This window comes from Mesoplodon densirostris, chromosome 16 (assembly GCF_025265405.1).
Source record: "Mesoplodon densirostris isolate mMesDen1 chromosome 16, mMesDen1 primary haplotype, whole genome shotgun sequence".
NCBI lineage: Eukaryota > Metazoa > Chordata > Mammalia > Artiodactyla > Ziphiidae > Mesoplodon > Mesoplodon densirostris.
This window is the reverse complement of record NC_082676.1, coordinates 56551167-56572651: the sequence shown is the minus strand read 5'-3', so window position 1 is coordinate 56572651 and position 21485 is coordinate 56551167. Positions and strand designations below refer to the sequence as shown.

Here is a 21485-nt window from a genome sequence, read left to right as displayed (position 1 = left end):
GGAAAAGATATAAAATGGAGAAAAGACAGTCTCTTCAATAAGTGGTGCTGGGAAAACCGGACAGCTACATGTAAAAGAATGAAATTAGAACACTCCCTAACACCATACACAAAAGTAAACTCAAAATGGATTCGAGACCTAAATATAAGACCAGACACTATAAAATTCTTAGAGGAAAACATAGGAAGAACACTCTTTGACATAAATCATAGCAAGATCCTTTTTGACCCATCTCCTAGAGAAATGGAAATAAAAACAAAAATAAATAAATGGGACCTAATGAAACTTCAAAGCTTTTGCACAGCAAAGGAAGCCATAAACAAGACCAAAAGACAACCCTCAGAATGGGAGAAAATACTTGCAAATGAATCAACAGACAAAGGATTAATCTCCAAAATATATAAACAGCTCATTCAGCTCAATATTAAAGAAACAAACAACCCAATCCAAAAATGGGCAGAAGACTTAAATAGACATTTCTCCAAAGAAGACATACAGACGGCCAGGAAGCACATGAAAAGCTGCTCAACATCACTAATCATTAGAGAAATGCAAATCAAAACTACAATGAGGTATCACCTCACACCAGTTAGAATGGGCATCATCAGAAAATCTACAAACAACAAATGCTGGAGAGGGTGTGGAGAAAAGGGAACCCTCTTGCACTGTTAGTGGGAATGTAAATTGATACAGCCACTATGGAGAACAGTATGGAGGTTCCTTACAAAACTAAAAATAGAATTACCATATGATCCAGCAATCCCACTACTGGGCATATACCCAGAGAAAACCATAATTCAAAAAGACACATGCACCTCAATGTTCATTGCAGCACTATTTACAATAGGCAGGTCATGGAAGCAACCTAAATGTCCATCGACAGATGAACGGATAAAGAAGTTGTGGTACATATATACAATGGAATATTACTCAGCCATAAAAAGGAACGAAATTGAATCACTTGTTGAGACGTGGATGGATCTAGAGACTGTCATACAGAGTGAAGTAAGTCAGAAAGAGAAAAACAAATATCGTATATTAATGCATGTATGTGGAACCTAGAAAAATGGTACAGATGAACCGGTTTGCAGGGCAGAAGTTGAGACACAGATGTAGAGAATAAATGTATGGACACCAAGGGGGGAAAACTGCGGTGGGGTGGGGATGGTGGTGTGATGAATTGGGCGATTGTGATTGACATGTATACACTGATGTGTATAAAACTGATGACTAATAAGAACCTGCAGTATTAAAAAAACAAAAAAAAAAAAGAAGAAAAAACAAACACACACAAAAAAAGTGTTTAGCTAAGCGAGGGATATTTCAATTTTACAAAGGAATCCCACCGCTCATTTGAAAATGACATTAATTGCTATTTTTAAAACGTGACCTAGAAAGAAAAGATATAATATTTTGACTTCATATGCTTAAACAGACATTGCTGTTTCCCATGTCCTTGTGGCTCCTTTTTGAAATGCTGCAATGGGATTTTTCAACAAGATTTTGAGTTTTTAGTTTGAGGGTGACCTACAATACTCTGTTTTGTGCACTGCTGCCCTGGGTGCCCAGCACAGGGCCCAGGCATTTGTTGAATGGATAAATGCTGAGTTAACTTTGGGAACAGGCAGCACACACATACACATGCCAGATTCTCAATTTATAAATAGTTACTATCAGAACTTGATTTTAACTTTAATTAGCCCAACTGTTAAGGATACCTCCAAAGTGAGAAATGTAATCCATCACTTCGCACCAAATGTAGCTTCCGTAGTTGGTCTTTTATCTTGGTTTACAGTGAATGAAATACAGACATAAAATGACTAAAGCATGATGTTTTATGGTGAACTGATTGAAACATACAGCAGACCAAACCTAGAAGATGAATTCAAGACCAAATGTAAATTAAAGAGGGTAAAATTCCTCAAGCTGACATGCCCCCAGAAACTCTGAATTCTACAGATGCTCAAAAAAAGGACTGCTTGTTGAGTTCTCACTTGAAAGTCAGTTAAAAAAAGAACCAATGAGATAGATATTTTAGTGCATTTTAAACAGAGGGCATTGGGACTTCCCTGGTAGTCCCTATGCGCTTCCACTGCAGGGGGCGCGGGTACCATCCCTGGTCAGGGAACTAAGATTCCCACATTGCCGTGTGGCCAAAAACAAACAAACAAAGGGTGTTGTCTGATGACAGCCACTGCCATATGGACCCACTTGCTGGATTCAGAAAAATCTGGCTATGAGATTACGCATTCCAAAGTGTGTTTATTAGCACATTAATTGGTGAGGTGTGTGCTTTAAAAAAATAAATGCAGAGTCAAATCTTCTCACTAAGTTCCATAGGAATTTTCCATGTAGTTCAATGTTTCCCAACCTTTTAAACTAATACCCCTTTCGACAAAACTGAAAATAGTGTACGTTCCTCATTCACCCCAAAAAACCTCAGACTCTTTGAGACACAGTCTATCTTCCTGCATAGCCCAGAAGCCAAGAGGTTTCTTGTCTAGCTTCACTTCCTTAGTTTGTATTCTAAAAAGAATTGCTAATTCCTCTCCCTTTTTCAATATATAAAGTTATGTTAGCAAACTGCAGGCACATCCCCAGACTCGACGTGCCTCTCCGTGCTTTGTGCCCCGTCACGTACACCCTCCCAAGAAGACGCTGCCTGCTCCAGGCAGCACCAGGAGTGAGAAGCACTGCTCTCACGAAAGGAGGAAGCCAGACCCCAGGTAAAGCTAACTTGCCAGCTGTGGGCTTACACCACGGTCCAGGGCCAGATGACGACAAACCACCCTTCATCAAGCACATGCCACGTCCCAGGCATGAGGCTAAGTGCTCTTATACACGCTTCCCTTTACTTGATTCTCAAACCAACACTATGAGGTTGGGACGAGTACCGTCCTTTAACAAGTGAGTAAACGAAGGCAGAAAGATGTTCAGCAGATTACGGGAAGCTGCTTCACTGGGGAGTAGCACCAAAGGATTTGAATCCAGGTCTGTCTGAAGCCAAGCCCGCCCGCTGACCTGTGACCTTAAACGGTCCTGTAGCCCACGCTCATGAGCATGCCACCCCTCGTACTGCCATCACAAGTTCGACCTTACCCGCACACTATCCATGCTACCTGTCACTTATCATTTTTCTTTCACTTGATGAGCTAGTTATAGTTTTTTTCTAACACATTAAACACCCAAGTGTTTGATTTTCAGTGCCCCAGGAGCCCTTCCACCTTCACCACATCACGGGCCTCCAGCGGGATGAGCTGCACCCAGGCATGCTCTCCACTGAGGAACCCGGGGCCCCTTCTGGGCAGACCTCCGGTGAGTCGGTAGTTGTGACAGGGGGGGTCATCAGAAGCAGCCTGGAATTAGACGTGTGCATGTTGTGGACAAGGTCTCAGGGGAGAGAAAGAGCCTCCCGCTGTATCAGGAACGTCTCTCTAAGCCAAGGCTGGGAAAACTATGGCCTGCAGGCCCACCACCTGTTAGTGTAAAGTTTTACCAGAACCCAGTCACACCCACTTGCTTATGTACCGTTTGTAGCTATTTTCATGCTACAGAGGCCAAGTTGAGCAGTCGCTACAGAGACCACAGCCCAAAACGTTCACTGTCTGACCCTTTGCAGGGAAAGTTTGCTGACCCCTGCTCTAGGTGATGAATTTCCCATCCAAAAGTCAGCTGGTAAATACCAATCCAGAGGTAACATGGACATTACCTGTGATTCTGCTGATTAGTAGATATGAATCAAGTTTAACTCAATTCTATATTTATTTATTGAGAGGCTACTATGTGATAGTCTAGGCTAAGGGCTGGGATTATAGAGGTGAACAAAGCTGGGACTCCATTTCCTGGAGGAATCAGGATGGAAACAAATAATTTCAATACAACTCAATATTAGATGTCAGAGTAGGATTTGATGTTTCATTCTTCCTGTTAAGTAGACCCTGGAAACCTGACCTTTTTGTTCTTTAAAACTTTGAAATTCTAAAATCATAACAGTACATGGGCTAAGATCTCTTTCTAGGTTTTTTTTAAAAGCATAAATAGAGGTGAAACTATAATTCTGTGAAATTACTCATTAGCTTTTACAGGAAAGATCAACTTATTGGAATTTTTCATAATTGCCAAATTCGCTCTGGGCTTTCTACTACACAGTTCTAATCTCTATGTTGAGAATGGAAAAAAGAAAAGGTATCGAGACATCAAGGGAAACAGGGTCAGTTAAAGAGCTAGACTTTTGTTTTTTAAGATTGAGTTTTTAAATTGAAATCCGTATTAACTGGGTCACATATTAACCTTCTGCTGAAAAAGGCATGAGGGATACAGACAATGGCCAGGAGGTTCGACCGAGATTTCATTATCTACTATCTTTGCAACTCCAACTAGGTATCAGGTGAATTAAGGGGAAAACCGATTTCTACATCCTGTGGATGTGATGAAATTATCCTCAGGCAAAGCAAAGAAGATGGAAAACAACTGTGCTGCTTCACATCTGTGCATCTGTCCTGCCCCGATAACCGTTTATTTGTACTGGCTATTGACAACATTTTTGCATCATACAGAGGTTTTTTTAATTGAGCTTCAAAAGGAGAAACAGAATGCATCTGTTTCTAGGGAAACCTGAGCTCGGAGGCTGGAGGCTTTGATTCAAAGAACGCATCCCTACACACATGGTGGCCCATTGTATAGTGACAGCCCTCCTCCTCATTTACCTTATCCCGTTTAGAAAATTAATGCCACGATGTGAGATGATTGTTGATGCTCATTATTAAATCATTTATTCATCCCACACAATGATTCAGAATTATTCATTAAGCTTGATGGAAGGAAGCTGGGTGTTACCTCCATGGTGGTTTGAGGAGGGATGTGCTCTTTAAAAGGATATTTTATAACAACACAATTATCATAATTAAAAGCTACCCTGATATTCTGATAAGCTTTTGACATACTTTTGAGTGCTGGCATTTTAGCACAAGGAGATAAATGAGGCTGAAATAGTATTAGGGAATAATATTGCTGTGGGGAAAAAAAGCTGGAGGCAGTATTAAACACCATCTGCCATCATCATCCCCAATTTGATCATGGTCTTTAAGTTATGAATTTCACAAAATGTCACCTGAACTTCTGGCTTTCCAAAATGAGTTCAAGAATTATATGGCTGTGACCTAAGCAATCTCCAGCATTACTGAGTCGTGGGGGCCTGCATTCCCCATGAGAGCCCATCTACCTGTGCTCCCAAACCAAGCTGGCCCCTCAGGCTGCCACGGAGCTGTGACTGCATCTGATCCCAATATCTTCCCAACGCTGCCGATGCTTTGTTCTGAGTTTGAAAGGCCATTAAGCAAAGGGCCTGGTTTGGGAAGCCACTCAAACTGACAGGTGACTGAAGGAAGGGCACCCTTCTCTCTGCTTTTGCCTGGTCAAGCAGGTCTAAGGGAAGATCCTAAGGCCAGTGACCAAGAAGAGCACGCCTGCCCATAAGTGAAGGTGGTACCTGATGGGAACAGCAGGGGGCCACTTGGGAAGAGAGCAACTGACTGCTGGGTGAGCCTGGAAAGTCAGCATGTGGGTCGGAGCAGAGTCACACACATGGCCTGACCCAAGACCGAAGGACCAGGAGGCTGCATGATGTGTGCCCGACACTGGGAACACACCACGCAGAGGCTGCGCCCGGGAGTTCCACCGAGCGGGACCTGATCTGCTCTGTGCCGGGTGCACAGAGGGTGCTAAACAGAGAAATGAGCTGGACTGGTTGGCCACTGAGGGAAGGAGCCTGCATCAGAGGTTCATCTTTCACTCATTCCACAAACTCTGATGAAGCATTTATTATAGGCTAAGACCTGAGCCAGGCCTCCCCTGCACTCAAGGAGTTGAGAGTCTAGGGGGGCTTCAGACAGGTTGACACTTACAAATGCACTGGGAGCAAGGGAAGCTGAGGAAGAACCTGGCAGGGCAGGGCTGGGGCACCTCATACAGAAAGTCGAGGCGGCGTTGGCCAGATGAAATGGAAGAGGCAGAGACAGTGACAAAGGGTGAGGACAGCCTTATCCTATGTATGAAGGGGCCTCAGAAGGGTAGATGCTGTTGGGCTACATACTCCTCTGGATGTAGTGGAGAATGGACCAGAATGGGGCAAGAGTGGGGCAGGGGGACCAAGTCAAAGCTGTTGCTACCACCCAGCTGAGAGGCAATGGTGGCCTAAAGGAGTGGACAGGCTGGAGAGCTATTAAAGAGGTAGAATTAAAGGCACATGAAGTATCTATCTTCCTGGGCAAGGAGGCCCTACTGGAGAAGAATCCATCAGAGTTCCAGAACCAGAGGTCGTTAAGAGCTAGTAAGATTATTTACAGTAGCCAAGACATGGAAGCTACTCAAGTGCCCATCAATAGACAACTGGATTAAGAAGATGTGATACACACACACACACAGGAATATTAGCCATAAAAAAGAAGGAATACTGCCATCTGCAGCAACATGGATGGACCTAAAGACTATTATGCCCAGTGACATAAGTCAGACAGAGAAAGACAAATACTATATGATATCACTTATATGTGGAATCTAAAAAATAATACCAATGAATGTATATGCAAAACAGAAACAGACTTACAGACATAGAAAACAAACTTGTGGTTATCAAAGGGGAGAGGGAAGGGAGAAGGGACAAATTAGGGGTATAGAATTAACAGATACCAACCACTATATATAAAATAGATAAGTAACAAGGATATACTGTACAACACAGGGAATTATACCCAATATCTTGTAATAATTTATAATGGAGTATAATCTGCAAAAATATGGAATCACTATGTTGTATACTTGAAACTAACACAGTATTGTAAATCAATTATACTTCTGTTGAAAAATAAAGAGCAGATAAGAAAACTAGTCTCTCTGATCTGTCTCATGCTCAGCAAGCAACCTCCTGATTATAACTCGGCCTCCCATGCTGTGTTGCCTATGGGAAGAGACTGCACTGTTAGGGTTAAGGGGAGGATTTCAGCCTTGCTCTAAATTAATAAAATGTAAAATAGATAGCTAATGGGAAGCAGCCGCATAGCAGAGGGAGATCAGCCTGGTGCTTGGTGACCACCTAGAGGGGTGGGATAGGGAGGGAGATGCGAGAGGGAGGAGATATGGGGATACACGTATATGCATAGCTGATTCACTTTGTTATAAAGCAGAAACTAACACACCAATGTAAAGCAATTATACTCCAATAAAGATGTTTAAAAAAAATTTTTTATAGGGAGGGTGGGAGGGAGGGAGACGCAAGAGGGAAGGGATGTGGGAACAGATGTATATGTATGACTGATTCACTTTGTTATAAAGCAGAAACTAATAAAAAAATTTTTTTTTTTAATTTTTTAAATTAATAAAATGCCATTCTGGTGGTAGATATCAGTCTCTGTGAGCTGCGGCAATTGGAGCCCACCTCCGAGACACAGACCAGCTCTGGGGGTGCCGACAAATCCTCCCTCAGCTTACACGGCTGCAGGCCTGATGGGGGAGGTGGCTGGTGCATCCCAGATGCGATGTCACCCTCTGGGGTTCCTGGGGGTGGGCAGCAGGATTCCCCCGAGGATGCCCTGTTAGAGCTGGGGTCGCCCTCTTTATAAACGCCTCCAGGTCTCAGTATCTGGGGCTGCTCCTGGGCTGCATGTGCTCCGTCCTACAGTGGGAAACCCAGAACCCCATGCCACTCAAGGATGTGGCTGACAACAAAGAGCAGCCAGGGGATGGCATTCGCATCATTTAACATTTGATATAAAAGGAATCATTTCGGTGGCACTAAGTGTTCTCTCTGGCATTATTCTCTGTTACAAAATAGTCTCCGCGGTGGTGCTGATGCCATCTTGACACTTCATTTCCTTGTCAACAAAAACAAAAAAAGTTGGTTTTCTGCACCAACTGAAGCATGGCATAAAATTTCAAAGGCTTTGATAAAAGTTTTCCAACTTCATCTCCATGGAACAGTTGGAAAACGTCTCCAATTATGCAGGCTTTTTGTAAAATGTCTCGAAAATACAGAAGGGCCTATTGTACTTTTCACAAGTAAATGTGAACACATTTAATGCTCAAAGGTGAAAAGAGTGCCAGGATTTTTTTTTTAATGAATGCTTGCTACTTATTGGGTCAGGCCCCCTCCCTCCCCCTCCCCCCTAACAAATAAAGGAATGTATTTATATTTTAGAGGCGTTTGATGAAGTACACTCTGGAAAGATCTGAAAGGAGGCATTAGGACCAAAACAAGAGACACAACAGCCGTCAAAATTGGAATCCTGCCAAGGCAGTGGTAACGCAGGGAAGCAGCTGAGAACGCGCCATTTCTCATGAGAGGAAAGCTGCAGGTGCTCCCAGGAGGAGAAATGAGGTGTGTGGGCTGGCGGTGCACACAGCACCACCGGAACTGAGATCTCTAGAAATGGAATGTCCTCATTGTGTGTGTGTGTGTGTGCTCACGTAAGTGTCATATGTATGATTAGCTTAAAATTCACAGCAGGGTAAGATCTGACTAAACAGATTTCTCCTCTTACTTCTGGAGGAGAACTCAGTCCACCTCACTAAAGGGACACTGATGAGGCTCCAGGACCTGCCCTATAGCCACGTTCCAGGATTTCCCGGGTTACACCGAATACTGGTAGGGGTTGGCTCTTAAGTATCATCTGCCCTTGGGCAAGTTCCTGCTTCCCAGAGAAATGAGAAAAGATACTCCTGGCGTCTTCCTTTGCCTGGGGCACATACAGCCACGCTCAGACCAGACCCGCCTGGTCCCCCCGCCCCCCAATAACCCCCAACCTGCAGGGTCCCCATGCTCAGCTGTGAGCAGCTATGACTTCAGTACTCAGCTTGGGGCTGTTCTAATCCTGTCCAGGCCCCTTCTCACTGAATCCTCACAGCCACCCCATGAGAGAGCTACTTCTGCTACTCCTACTTTACAGACGAGGAAGCTGAGGCTCGGAAGGCAAGGCAGCTCATCTAAGGCCACACAGCCGTGAGTGCCAGAGCTGGGATTAGAATCCAGTCCTGCCCAAAGCCCCATCCTCTCTCCCCTCTGCCAGGCCGCAGAGGGGCATGAGAAGGATCTGGACACCTCCTCTCCAGATCACCCTTCCATCCAGACAGCTGGGGCCCCAGGCCTACCTGCTTGGGAGAACTTGTCTGCCATCTCCTTCCGCACCAACTTGGTGAGGTTGAAGTAGTCATCATCCTCGTCGATGCTCTGCAGGAACAGCGGGATGTGCTGGAAGACGATGGCGTGCTGGCACTTCTGCTGCCCTGCGATGCTCAGCTGCTGGTCCAGCCACTGGTCCTGGGCCTGCTTCAAGGTAGGGCACATGGAGGCATCGTATAAGAACTGGGAGTTGAGGATGAGGAACAGGACGCCCCCAACCCAGAAGCTGAAATAGTCATCTCCCCAAGTCCGCTGGAACTCCGCGATGGTCTCGGGGGTGGGGACATTGCCCACGTCATGGTTGCCGCTGACAAGGACCAGTGGGATCTCGCTGTCGACGGTCCTGAGCACCCGCTGCAGGTCCTCTGTCTGCTCCTTCCGCCAGGGTGTCCCTGGAAGAGTGAGGGTCATGTCCTGAAACGGCTGAGGCTGTTTGTGCCTTTATAATATCAAATTAGAGAATAATCTAGAAATCCACTCAACTGGACACATGGAAACTGCAAAAAGCAGTCATATGTTAAAAACAAATCAACAAATGAGGTGGGAAATTCTGTCCTCCTTCCCCTGGAAATTCAGTGTCTAACTGGCCATCGGACCCCAAATTGCTGATTGAGTAATGGTGTAGAGTCATTCTAATTGTAAATATTAGTGAAGCTGAATTTCTATCTTTTATTTAGAAAATAAATATAAATAGTTGTGACTTTTCTGCCCTGTTTCAAGGGGTCATCAAATGAACCCCTGAGGTGTATGGACCCAGCTCCGAACGCTAACCTCAAACGACAGCTATTTAAGTTTTTCTTACCATACACATGACCGTGCAGACTGTGTGACCACCTTTATGGGAAAAATTCTTAGAATCCAAATGGCTACATCAACTGGCATGTGTATCTTGCCAAACCTTCCCCATACAGGGGAAGAGGCATTTTATATCCTACTAGCAGTGTGTTAGAGGGCAGGGGCTCAATGCCTTAATATGAAGCACATTCCCCCTGGCACTCAGGAGTCAGTATGGAGATGAGTATTTGCACAAAGAGTGGGTTCCCTCTGCCCTCAGATTCCCGGCTTCCACGCTTCCTGTAATAATGTATTAAAACCTTAATAAATGGGCTTTGAGATGACCAATTTAATTCCAGATCTGTTTTTTTTTGGTGCTAATTTATTCAACAAATATTTATCGAGTATTGACTATGTATAAGGTACTGATTTAGCTACCAGGGTGAGCTGTGAGTCAAGGAGACACAAACCCTTCCTTTCAAACTAGTGAGTCAGACAACCTGTCAAGTAAATTACAGAAGCACACCCATCTGTATCAGATGTTATTAAGCATGATTGAGAAAAGCAAAGCGGGGAAAGGACATGATTCCTGAGAGTCCTGAGGAATAAGCTCAGCATCCTGCAAAGACAGCATATGAAAAATGATGAAAGAGAGAAGCCCACCTTCACGAGGGATGATAAAAATTCACCTAAAAAATGCTGCCATGAGCAGATGAAAATTATACCCCACATTTCATTTCCATCATGAATGAAAAAGAAAGCAGCAAAGTCTTTACAAAGCAATTACAGCTAAGAAAGAAGAACATAAAGCAGAAATAAAGGAATTCAGTTTAGATGGTCAGAAAACAGGCAGATGTGAAATAGGAACTGGTAGAACTAACTCAGGAAAGAAAGAGAGGGAAATTACAAAGCCACTTCAGAAATTACAACCACAAGATTAGCAGTGAGGTCTCCTTTCCAGCAAGTATATGCCTGCTTTTCTAAATACTCCATGAGAGTGTGTACAGAATGTGCGCGCTCTAACTGTTGAATACAGAGTCCCTCATATTTCCACTCCATCAAACTTGTTAATGGGGTGATTCAAACCTCCTATGTCATTATTCTTTGCTTTTGGCCTATTGATCTGTATCAGTTTCTGAAAGGCCTGGTTAGGTCGTCACTCTAATTATGGATCGATCGATTTCTCTTGGTAATTCTGCCAAGTCTGGTGTTCATTTACTTTTAGCTATGTTGTTAGACACTTAAGAGTTCAGAACACCCATATCTCACTGAAATATTTTTATATTTAATCCTAATAAAATAAATAAATGAAGAGAAAATAAAGAGGTAGATCTGTATGGATGTTCTGGAAAGATCTGTAATATATATTAAATTAAAAAGGTAAGACATGGAGTAGAAAAAAATCACACATAAATTTTAAAAAGGCTTACACATATTCATATATTATGGATAGAACTTCTCCAAAGATGCAAAGGAAACTATCAACTCTGGTTAAATCTGGGAAACAGAAGTGGGGAGTGAAGGAGACTTTCACATTTGGTTTAAAACCTTTTATACTACATTTTTAAAGTTCCTTCCTTTCTTCCTCACTTTTTCCAAGCTTATCTATCAGTTTCATTTTAAAAAAGAATTAAATTTTAAAAAGCTTATGTATTATTTTCATTTTTAAAAAAAGAATTAAAAAAAAATCCTTAGCCTCAGGATCCTAAGGGTTAAAGAAAATTTAGGGGAGGCCAGTCAGGCGGCTACATTACCAGTAGACCCCAATCTCGGGGGTGAGTGGAATTTACTGGGGAAAGCCTGGCTGATCCCCACAGAAAGAGCTCAGGCGAGGGGAGAAGCAGGTCCTGCCTAGCACTGGGGACCAGGAAGCCTATCCCTCGGTGGTGCTGGGGATTTGCCTACAGACAGCATCTGCTTCCTCACTGGTCTGGGCTGGCCCTGGGGCTCCTGGTTTGAAGAGGCCACTGACTGATGTTGCTTCCTTAGCTGAACTTGGACTGTGGGTATCTGTGTTGACTCTAAACCCCTCTAAGACCCCACTGGTCTGTTCTTTTCCCATGTGAACAGACTGCTAGTTAGAGAGGATGAATCCTTTATGGCCTTGAACGTGATAAACCATCTCAAAGGGACTCCATGAACCAACAGTAATTTATCACTACTTTTTGCAACCAGTTTTCTAAAAGACCCCAAAACTACCACAATTGTCTCCTTCTTCCCACTGACTTAGGGATTTTCTGACACTCAATACTAGCCAATATTTACCGAGCACTTACTCCAGGACAGGCACTGTTCTAAGAACTGTATGTGTATTAACTCAGTTGACAACCAGTGGAGAACTTGAACTTGGTGCTCCGGCTCAGAGTGCTGCCTCTCGTTACAGTGATCCACAGGACAAGGACTTTATAATACACTGGGGTGCAGAGTGTCTCTCATTCTTGATTTTCAAAAGACATTTCATCACAATGCTTCATACACTGACTGAGGCAGACACAAAGAATGTTCAAGTAGCTAATGACCATACACAGAAAAGTTAAAAATGAGCACTTCAGAAGACAGACTTAGGGGCTTCCCTGGTGGCGCAGTGGTTGAGAGTCTGCCTGCGGATGCAGGGGACGCGGGTTCGTGCCCCGGTCTGGGAAGATCCCACATGCCACGGAGCAGCTGGGCCCGTGAGCCATGGCCGCTGAGCCTGCGCGTCTGGAGCCTGTGCTCCGCAACGGGAGAGGCCACAACAGTGAGAGGCCCACATACCGCAAAAAAATAAAAAAATAATAAAAAATAAACACATATAACTAACTGCATGTATGTTAATTACACATACATCACACTGCATGTACGCACACACACACATTTATGTTTCTAATCAGAAAGTCATTAGAACTGAACAAAACTGGATGACTTTACATAGATGCTGGACAAGCCCAGACGTCTTTGCAAGGCTCATCATCTTCAGGGCATGTGCAGTAGGTGTGGTGAGTACCTGGCAACATTTTTCTCCCCAAGGGATGGCACCCCAGAGAAACTGATCAGAGCAGTGTGGGACCAGGCTTTTCTCATCTGTGGCTTTTTCCACTGTGGAGAAGGAAGCCTTTGCCCTTAAAAAACAAATATTGGATTCTCTTCCGTATTCTTCTTAACTGTCCCTGATATCAGACACCTATATGTGGCTTGGCTTCAGTTGCTAGCAAGCCTTTCTCAAAGAGGTGTTCAGGGTCTGTGTTCTCAGCGTTCTCTCCCAGGGATTTGTGTTGCAGCTAAAGAACCTTCTTCTTCTCGGAACTTCTGACATTAACTTGGGTTTTTGATTTTATACAGGTCTATCAAAGCTTAGTTTACAGCTCAAGATGATTAAACAAAATTATATGTTATTACTAGGATAAAACTCCCATGCCCGGTTCATTTATTCCACAATTAAACTCTTGTGGGCATGGCACATTAAAAGTAAACATCAGAATGTACCTGGGATGGCTATTCATGGAATATTGCCATAATATTTCAGAAGCAATGGTAAAACCCTTGGAAGGATGAGATGAACTCTTGGCCATGTAGCTTTTCTTAAGATTGTAACGCACTGCAATTTATTGTTTATTGAGAACCCAAGTGGTTACTTCATTTCCAAGAACAGAGGTGTCCATGTTATTGCCATTTTCCACCCCCAGACTAGGGCTCCAACTCCTGAAGGGAAAATAACCACCATGCGTCACTTAAAGTATATCTTAACCAGAAGTGCAGGCAGCTACTGCAGAAATTTTTGTGCGTACCTGCCAAGCACAAAACACCATGATAATACACATTTGTTTCCCCCTTTGGGGGTAAAGGAAAACAGAAGCTGCTGCAAAGCACTGGAGAATATAGCCTGGTTACAGAAAAGATAGAACAAGAAACAAGCATTGAACTCACGTGCTTCCATTTCCCTTGAACCACCCACCCCAGCCAGCAACACGCAGTGATGCAAAATCCCACCAGCAGATTACTTATAAGAACCATCCACCTCTGAGACCTTCACAGCATTTTCTCTCCTCTGTGGAGGTCGTCTAAAGAAGAGATACTGTGAAATGATTTCAACAGGGTTATGAATCTGTTCACTGTTTTAGTAAGAAGTTTTTCTTCCTTTTTTATTTTATTTTATTTATTTATTTATTTATTTATTTATTTATTTTTTTTGCGGTACGTGGGTCTCTCACTGTTGTGGCCTCTCCCATTGCTGAGCACAGGCTCCAGACGCGCAGGCTCAGCGGCCATGGCTCACGGGCCCAGCCACTCCGCAGCATGTGGGATCCTCCCGGACCGGGGCACGAACCCGTGTCCCCTGTATCGGCAGGCGGACTCTCAACCACTGCGCCACCAGGGAAGCCCTCTTCCTTTTTAAAATACAAACAAGGAAACCAACGTTCTCTGCAGCAAAGCGACAGGAAAGGATGTTGCTTAGTTAATGAAAATAAGACCTCTATATTCCCCAGTCCCTGAAGGCACAAGAACTCAAACGAGAACTGATGATAATACACTCAACCACTGGCAGGAAAAGTTAAATGAAATAGTGGAAGAGTAGAGAAACAGTCAGGTGAGGTAATGGGCCACTCATCCAGGGGGATCTAGGGTGGACTTCCCAGTTCAATACCAGCAGCAGCGAAAAGAACAACAAAATCAATGCGGCCCTCGAGGAAGCCCATGCTGAGCACTTACTTGCAAACCAAACGACTTCTCCAGCTGAGGCCGGCGCAGGGGAGGCAGGTGACTCAGCCTGTGATGGGGAAGGATTTCCTGGCAGAGAGACCGCTGCTGCTGCACTTTGTCCAATCCTTTTTCACACCCACAGAGCCTCCTGCCTGCCCCAGCTCCTAGGTGTACCCTCCCACCTGGGATCTCGCACAGACCCTGGCTTCCCCACGGCACCCCCAGGCTGGGCTGTTAAGTGATGGGTGGTCTCCAGCAGCATTTTCTTGGCACAGTGAAGATGCCTGGTAGATATGTGTATGGATTTGGTCTAATTTGACTGAGTACAGAAATTAATAGGAGGGGCTTCCCTAGAGGTCCGGTGGTTAAGACGTAGCCTTCCAGGGGCTTCCCTGGTGGTGCAGTGGTTGAGAGTCTGCCTCCCGATGCAGGGGACACGGGTTCGTGCCCCGGTCCGGGAGGATACCACATGCCACGGAGCAGCTGGGCCCGTGAGCCATGGCCGCTGAGCCTGTGCGTCCGGGGCCTGTGCTCCGCAACGGGAGAGGCCACAACGGTGAGAGGCCCGTGTACCGCAAACAACAACAACAACAACAACAACAACAAAAAAGACGTAGCCTTCCAACGCAGGGGGTGCGGCTTCGATCCCTGGTCGGGGAGCTAAGATCCCACATGCCTCAGGGCCAAAGAATCAAAACATAAAACAGAAGGAATATTGTAACAAATTCAGTAAAGACTTAAAAAAGAAATGGTGTACATCAAAAAATCTTAAAAAAAAAAGAAATTAATAGGAAGATACTGGGATATGCATGGAACACCCATTTCTCGTCCCTCCTCTTCCTAATTTCAGCAGCAGGTTATCAGCGGGGCAGCCTTAGAACCCTTGCTCCTCAGTCCAGGCCTTGTGACAAGAACAGAAGTCCAGCAGCTTCTCCACCCAGTTCCAAACCAACTTCTACACACACACACTGTTCCTCTGGTCTTCTAAAGTCTCTTTTCCTAACAGAGTTGTGGGCAATTTTTATGCAATTGAAGGCATGACGTATGGCTTCTTGCAATCTGTGAAGCTGTAAACAGGTAGCAGCATCTGCCTCTTATGGACTGAATTGCTCCCACACCCCCAAAATTCATACACTGAAATCCTAACCCCTGTCCAGGAAAGCTAACCCTTTCTCCTCTACTTAAATTCCTCTCTACCCATCCTTCCCGCATCCTAGAACCAGCAAGACCATGTTTCCTCTCCCCTAGTTATAGCTCACTGCCCAGAGGACCGCAATACCCTCCTGACCGGCCCATCTGCCACGAGCACCCCTGGACAAGCTGTTCTCACACAGCCATCGGCATGAGTTATTTTTCAGCCAGGCCACCAGCGTGTTGAATCATTCACCTCTCCCGATCACAAACTATTCAAAGTTTCATAAATTTAATCTCATCTTCTTATACTTTATCCCATCTGATCCTCACATTGTCCCTTTGGTGGCCCAATGGATGGCCTTGTGGCACCTTACGCAAGAGACATCTTCTGAAAACCCTGCCCAATTCACAACGTGCATATTTCCAGATGATGTGTGAAACAGAATGGTACTTCTTACCAGCTGAAGTGTCCCTGCCACTTTGCAAAAGCAACCAAGAGTTTTGCATTTATAGTAAGTCCCCTACATAGGAACCTTCAAGTTGTGAACTTTCAAACACGCTAACATGTGTTCGCATGTCCAATTACATAAGTTAGCTCATGTGTCTGGCGCACACTGTCACGAGCGTGCATCCTCTACAAGTGGTTGTGCTTTTGTGTACTTTACTGTATAGCAGTGTATAGAGTACAGTAGTACAGTATCTTTATTTCAAGCCCAAGATGTCCAGAAGCAAGCATGAAAGCAGTGGTGATGTAGCTGGTACTGCTAAGAAGTGCCAAGCAATAATGATGGAAACAAAAGTGAAAATAATTGAGGGAGTGGAGTGACAGGAGGACAAAGAAGTAACTGAAGCACTGAAGAGATTCACGATGCAGGAAATGCAAGGGGACTTTCTTTATTTGAGGAGGCACTGTTAGTTTTTGAGGCACAGGACCCGAACACAGAACGGTACATGAAGGTGGCAGCAGCCATTCAGAATGCAATCCAGTGCTACCGTGTCATCTGTGACAAGAAAAAAAGAGCTACGACCCAGACATCACTGGATCGTTTCTTCAAGAGTAGACAGAACTGAATCCAGCAGGGAACCAGACCTGTACCATCAGCATCAGGCGTGGGTGACATTGCAGCTCGCCCTCCGTCTCCTGTTGCTGACGATCCTTCAGCTCTACCATCTCCCACCTCCTCTCCCTCCTCCAGTATCAGTAACTCTTCTTGCCTGTTCACTCGATGCCAGCCCCTGGGTGCCAGCTGTACTACTGTACTTTTCAAGGTGCTATACTATAAAATTAAAAATGTCTTTATTTTTTGTTTGATTTTCATGTATTATTTGTGTGAAAAGTATTATAAACTTATTACAGTACAGCACTATATAGCCAATTGTGTTAGGCTAACTTTGTTGGGCTCACGAACAAACTGGACTTAACAGACATGCTTTTGGAATGGAACTCGTTCGTATGCAGGGGACTTACTGTACTCATCAATGGCTTCACCAGCTCTAAAATGGCACGGTTCTTGACAAAGGTTTGATTTGAAGGGATTTGTATTACTTCAAAGCTAAAGCATAAAGAGAGGCTTTTTTTTTTTTTTTCGTATCACACTATTTGGGGTTCACATAGCATCCATTCCATTGTCCTGTTACCACTGTTTACAGGCAAGCAAACCAAGGCTTACTGCAGTCACAGGGGGAGGGGATGGGGCGTGAGGACTCAGAGCTGAGCTACATGGAGCCCAGGGCTCAGCCATGGAGGACTGGCCTGGGAATGGGACCATCAGTGGGGCTCATTGCTGGGGACTCAGGGAGTGGGGAGACTCGGCGCTCTAAATCTCACTCTGTGACCAACTGGCTGTGCTCTTTTGGCAACAATCAATCATAAACATGGCCCTTGCTATCATCAGTGAGGGTTTCTATCTGCCAGGGCACCAAGGAAAGCACTTCACACATAATATTTCATCGTGACAACAGTCCTGTCACCATGACACCACTTCTTACTTAACTGTGTGCTGCCCTCATTTCTCCAGGTATAAAGTAGCAATAGGAAACTTGCTGTATCTACTTTCAATGAATGGAAAAAAACAAAAAACAATGACATGGGACTTCCCTGGCAATCCAGTGGTCTCACTTCCACTGCAAGGGGCACGGGTGCGCTCCCTGGTTGGGGAACAAGATCCTGTATGACGAGCGGTGTGGCCAAAAACCGCACACAAAAAAACCAATGACATAACGTGTACACAGCTAGGCGGCCTGGATAGTGTGAGGAATGAGGTGGACACAGTCCCTTTCCTCATGAAACTCAGTGTGTGTACACAAGGCTATGCTGGAGCCATCAGGAGGAGGACACTTCTTCCACTTGGTGCTGAGGCCCATGCTCGTAGCACCGATCAAGGAACCATCGATTCAGTAACAATAAAGAACAAATAGCCCTCAGGCTTTCGACCATAAACAACTTGACCCCTGGGTTTATGAGGTACGGTTAGTACATCCAAAGGTGTGCCAAATATAGGGGGATTCTAGACATTCTTGAAATATATCCATTTAGTCCATTTAATCATTCAGACAGGCACTGCAGGTCGTGGTAATAGGGAATATAGAGCAGCAAATCCTTTGACCAAAGCATCAAATCTGCCAAAGGGAGGTCGCTGGAATTGTAGGGGAGATTCTGGGTATCAAAGCCAATTTTTTTAAGCACTCCATTCTGATGGAGTAATGTCATTTCTCCAAATAAAGATGAGGCTCTACAGTTTCTGAATTCATCATAATTCTTCACTTATGAACATTATAGTATGGATTTACTAACTTGCAAAGTTTATAAATTATCCCCTTTGTAGCATCCAACAGTATTAAAAGAAAAGGGGAAGACACTAGAATTATAAAACTTTTTTTAACCTCTTAGAGTGGTCCTCATTTTAAAAATGTACTGTGGGGGGGACTTCCCTGGTGGCACAGTTGTTAAGACTCTGCACTCCCAATGCAGGGGGCCCAGGTTTGTTCCCCAGTCAGGGAACTAGATCCTACATGCACGCCGCAACTAAGAGTTTGCATGCCACAACTAAAGAGCCCACATGCCGCAACTAAGGAGCCTGCCTGCCACAACTAAGACCCAGCACAACCAAAGAAATTAAATAAATAAATATATATATATATATTTTTTAAATGTACTTTGGGGACTTCCCTGGTGGCGCAGTGGTTAAGACTCCGCAGTCCCAATGCAGGGGCCGGGGTTCAATCCCTGGTCTGGGAACTAGATCCCACAGGCATGCCACAGCTAAGAGTTCGCATGCCACAACTAAGGAGCCCGCCAGCCACAACTAAGACTGGGAGCAACCAAATAAATAAATTAAATAAACAAAATAAATATTAAAGAAAAATGTATTGTGTGCAGAAGTTCGTTCATAAACTGGCTGTCTGGAATGTAACTAGGGTTTGTCACAGAAATAACACTGTAATTGGTGATTAGATCTCAGGCCAAATCACAAAAACCCAGTTTTTTTTAATCACAACACAGATGAATGTACTAATTCAACTACATAAGAGTTATGATCAAGCTTTTCTCCCTAACCACTCTGTTTACTTTCTAGTAAAACATTTGAGATTTCTGTTTTTGTTGCCAGATTCTGTGTCTTTTCTTCCCTTCATAATTCTCTTACCAGCTAGCATAGGAAACTAACCACTATTTATACCCATAGGTAACAACGACCATAAGGGAATTTAATATACTAGTGGAGAGAAATGTATTATGTTTTTGTTTTGGTTTTTGTTTTTTTTTGCGGTACGCGGGCCTCTCCCGTTGCAGAGCACAGGCTCCAGACGCGCAGGCTCAGCAGCCATGGCTCACGGGCCCAGCCGCTCCGCAGCATGTGGGATCTTCCCGGACCGGGGCACGAACCCGTGTCCCCTGCATCGGCAGGCGGACTCTCAACCACTGCGCCACCAGGGAAGCCCAAGAAATGTATTATGTAAAGTAGTAAGTATATTAAATGCATCTGATTAGAGGGTCGATAAAGGTATAATCGTGGTTATTTATACTTCGAAATATTATTTGTTACATTAGTAGAAGTAAGCTGTATGAAATTAGTGGTTTTGGGATAACATATCTCTGATATATGATGAAGCAGGGAAGATAAAGATAAAGGGTCTGCAGGCTGATTATATTCTTGAGACTCCAAAGAAAGAGTCAGGTAAGCCAAGGTCACTATTTGAGTTTGACCAAGTGAAGCATATAACTCTCCTGGTTACTCAAAAGCTCACTCTATAAAAAGAAATAACAAACATAATATCAGCTCTCATTCATGGAATTCTTACCACGCACTAATTAGCACCTGCATGACTGCACCCTGACAAGCCTGTTACTTTACTACAACACGCGACACATCTGGTTGACCAGCGGACTGGGGCCCCTCCTCATGCTAATACTATTCTAATGAGTAAAACCATATCAGATGAAGTGAACTGTAACCAGGGGATAAGAAACATAGTTGTGCCAGTTCTGTGATGCAGGAGGGATGGATAAAGAGGAATTTAAGCACAGGACAAAGGGTTAGCTCTCCTGAGGAAGAGCCTGAGTGGTAAATGGACAGGGACATCCAGAGTCTGGGAGCTTGGGAGCATCTCAGGCACTGAGGGTGCCTGTCACCTTGTCTGCCTCATGGTCACCACCACTGTCAGCAAAGATGTCTGGGACTCCTTGCTGCCATACTGCCCTGCCAGTTGCCATCTCTGCATAGGAAGGAGGTCCCACAGGGGGCCCAGAGGGTCAGTGGGGGTCAACATACACCACTGGTTCTTTGGGGAAACATGATCTGACTCCCAATTCACAGCTCTAGGAGTTCCACTGTGCCTCCTGGCCCTGGTGTACAAACCAAAATGGTGAAGAAGTTTCAAGGGCAATGGGAACACCTGGGACACACGCTTGGGATATTACAAGATTAAATGTTGCGATGCTGCAAGGTTAAATACTGGGATACTGCAAGGTTAAATGTTAGGATGCTACAAGGTTAAATTCTGGGATGCTACAAGGTTAAATGTTGGGATATTATGAGATTAAATATTGGGGTATTACAAGGTTGAATGTTATAGTATTTGGATTTACCTAGACTTGGACATTATTTGATCAGCTTAAAAATCCTAAATACAATAGTACACTCAGAGTTTTACAACCTGAAGAAAAAAATTTAAGGGAAAGAATCCTAACAGACTATACCTTCAGTTTGTGTTCGTTATTAATCACTATATATGATAAAGACATGGAATCATAATGATCTTATTATTGTGTTCACAATGCAGACAGCAGAAAACAATGTCTACAGTAGCTGTGAAAGGCTGAGAGTCACAAAACCACGTTTTTATAAAACCATTAAGCAGAAATGACTTAGAAGAAACACAGGGATAATTATGTTTGGTGAGACTGAGAGAGCTAAAAGCCATCTTAAAATCATAACAGAGGGGCTTCCCTCGTGGCACAGTGATTAAGAATCTGCCTGCCAATGCAGGGCACACGGGTTCGATCCCTGGTCTGGGAAGATCCCACACACTGAGGAGCAGATAAGTCCATGCACCACAACTACTGTGCCTGAGCTCTATCGAGGAGCAGATAAGTCCGTGCACCACAACTACTAAGCCTGAGCTCTAGAGCCCGCGAGCCACAACTACTGAAGCCCGTGCGCCTAGAGCCCGTGCTCCGCAACAAGAGAAGCCACCGCAATGAGAAGCCCGCACACCGCAAGGAAGAGTA

General features: G+C 44.4%; 1 protein-coding gene across 3 annotated transcripts in view; it reads right to left on the bottom strand.

Moving 5' to 3' along the window:
* Positions 1–21485, bottom strand: part of CPPED1 (calcineurin like phosphoesterase domain containing 1) — a 120178-nt gene that overhangs the window by 34160 nt on the left and 64533 nt on the right. The window contains exons 3-4 of one of the 3 annotated variants that reach the window (XM_060120623.1): positions 9142–9564; positions 7522–7669 (exon numbers count right to left, since the gene is read on the bottom strand). The exons of 1 other annotated variant lie outside the window; for it this stretch is intronic. In XM_060120623.1, the coding sequence (XP_059976606.1) occupies positions 7611–7669; positions 9142–9564 (482 nt within the window). In that variant the 3' untranslated portion in view covers positions 7522–7610. Of the gene's footprint in view, positions 1–7521; positions 7670–9141; positions 9565–21485 lie in introns of those variants that run through there. One more of the 3 variants, XM_060120622.1, reaches the window with a different exon arrangement.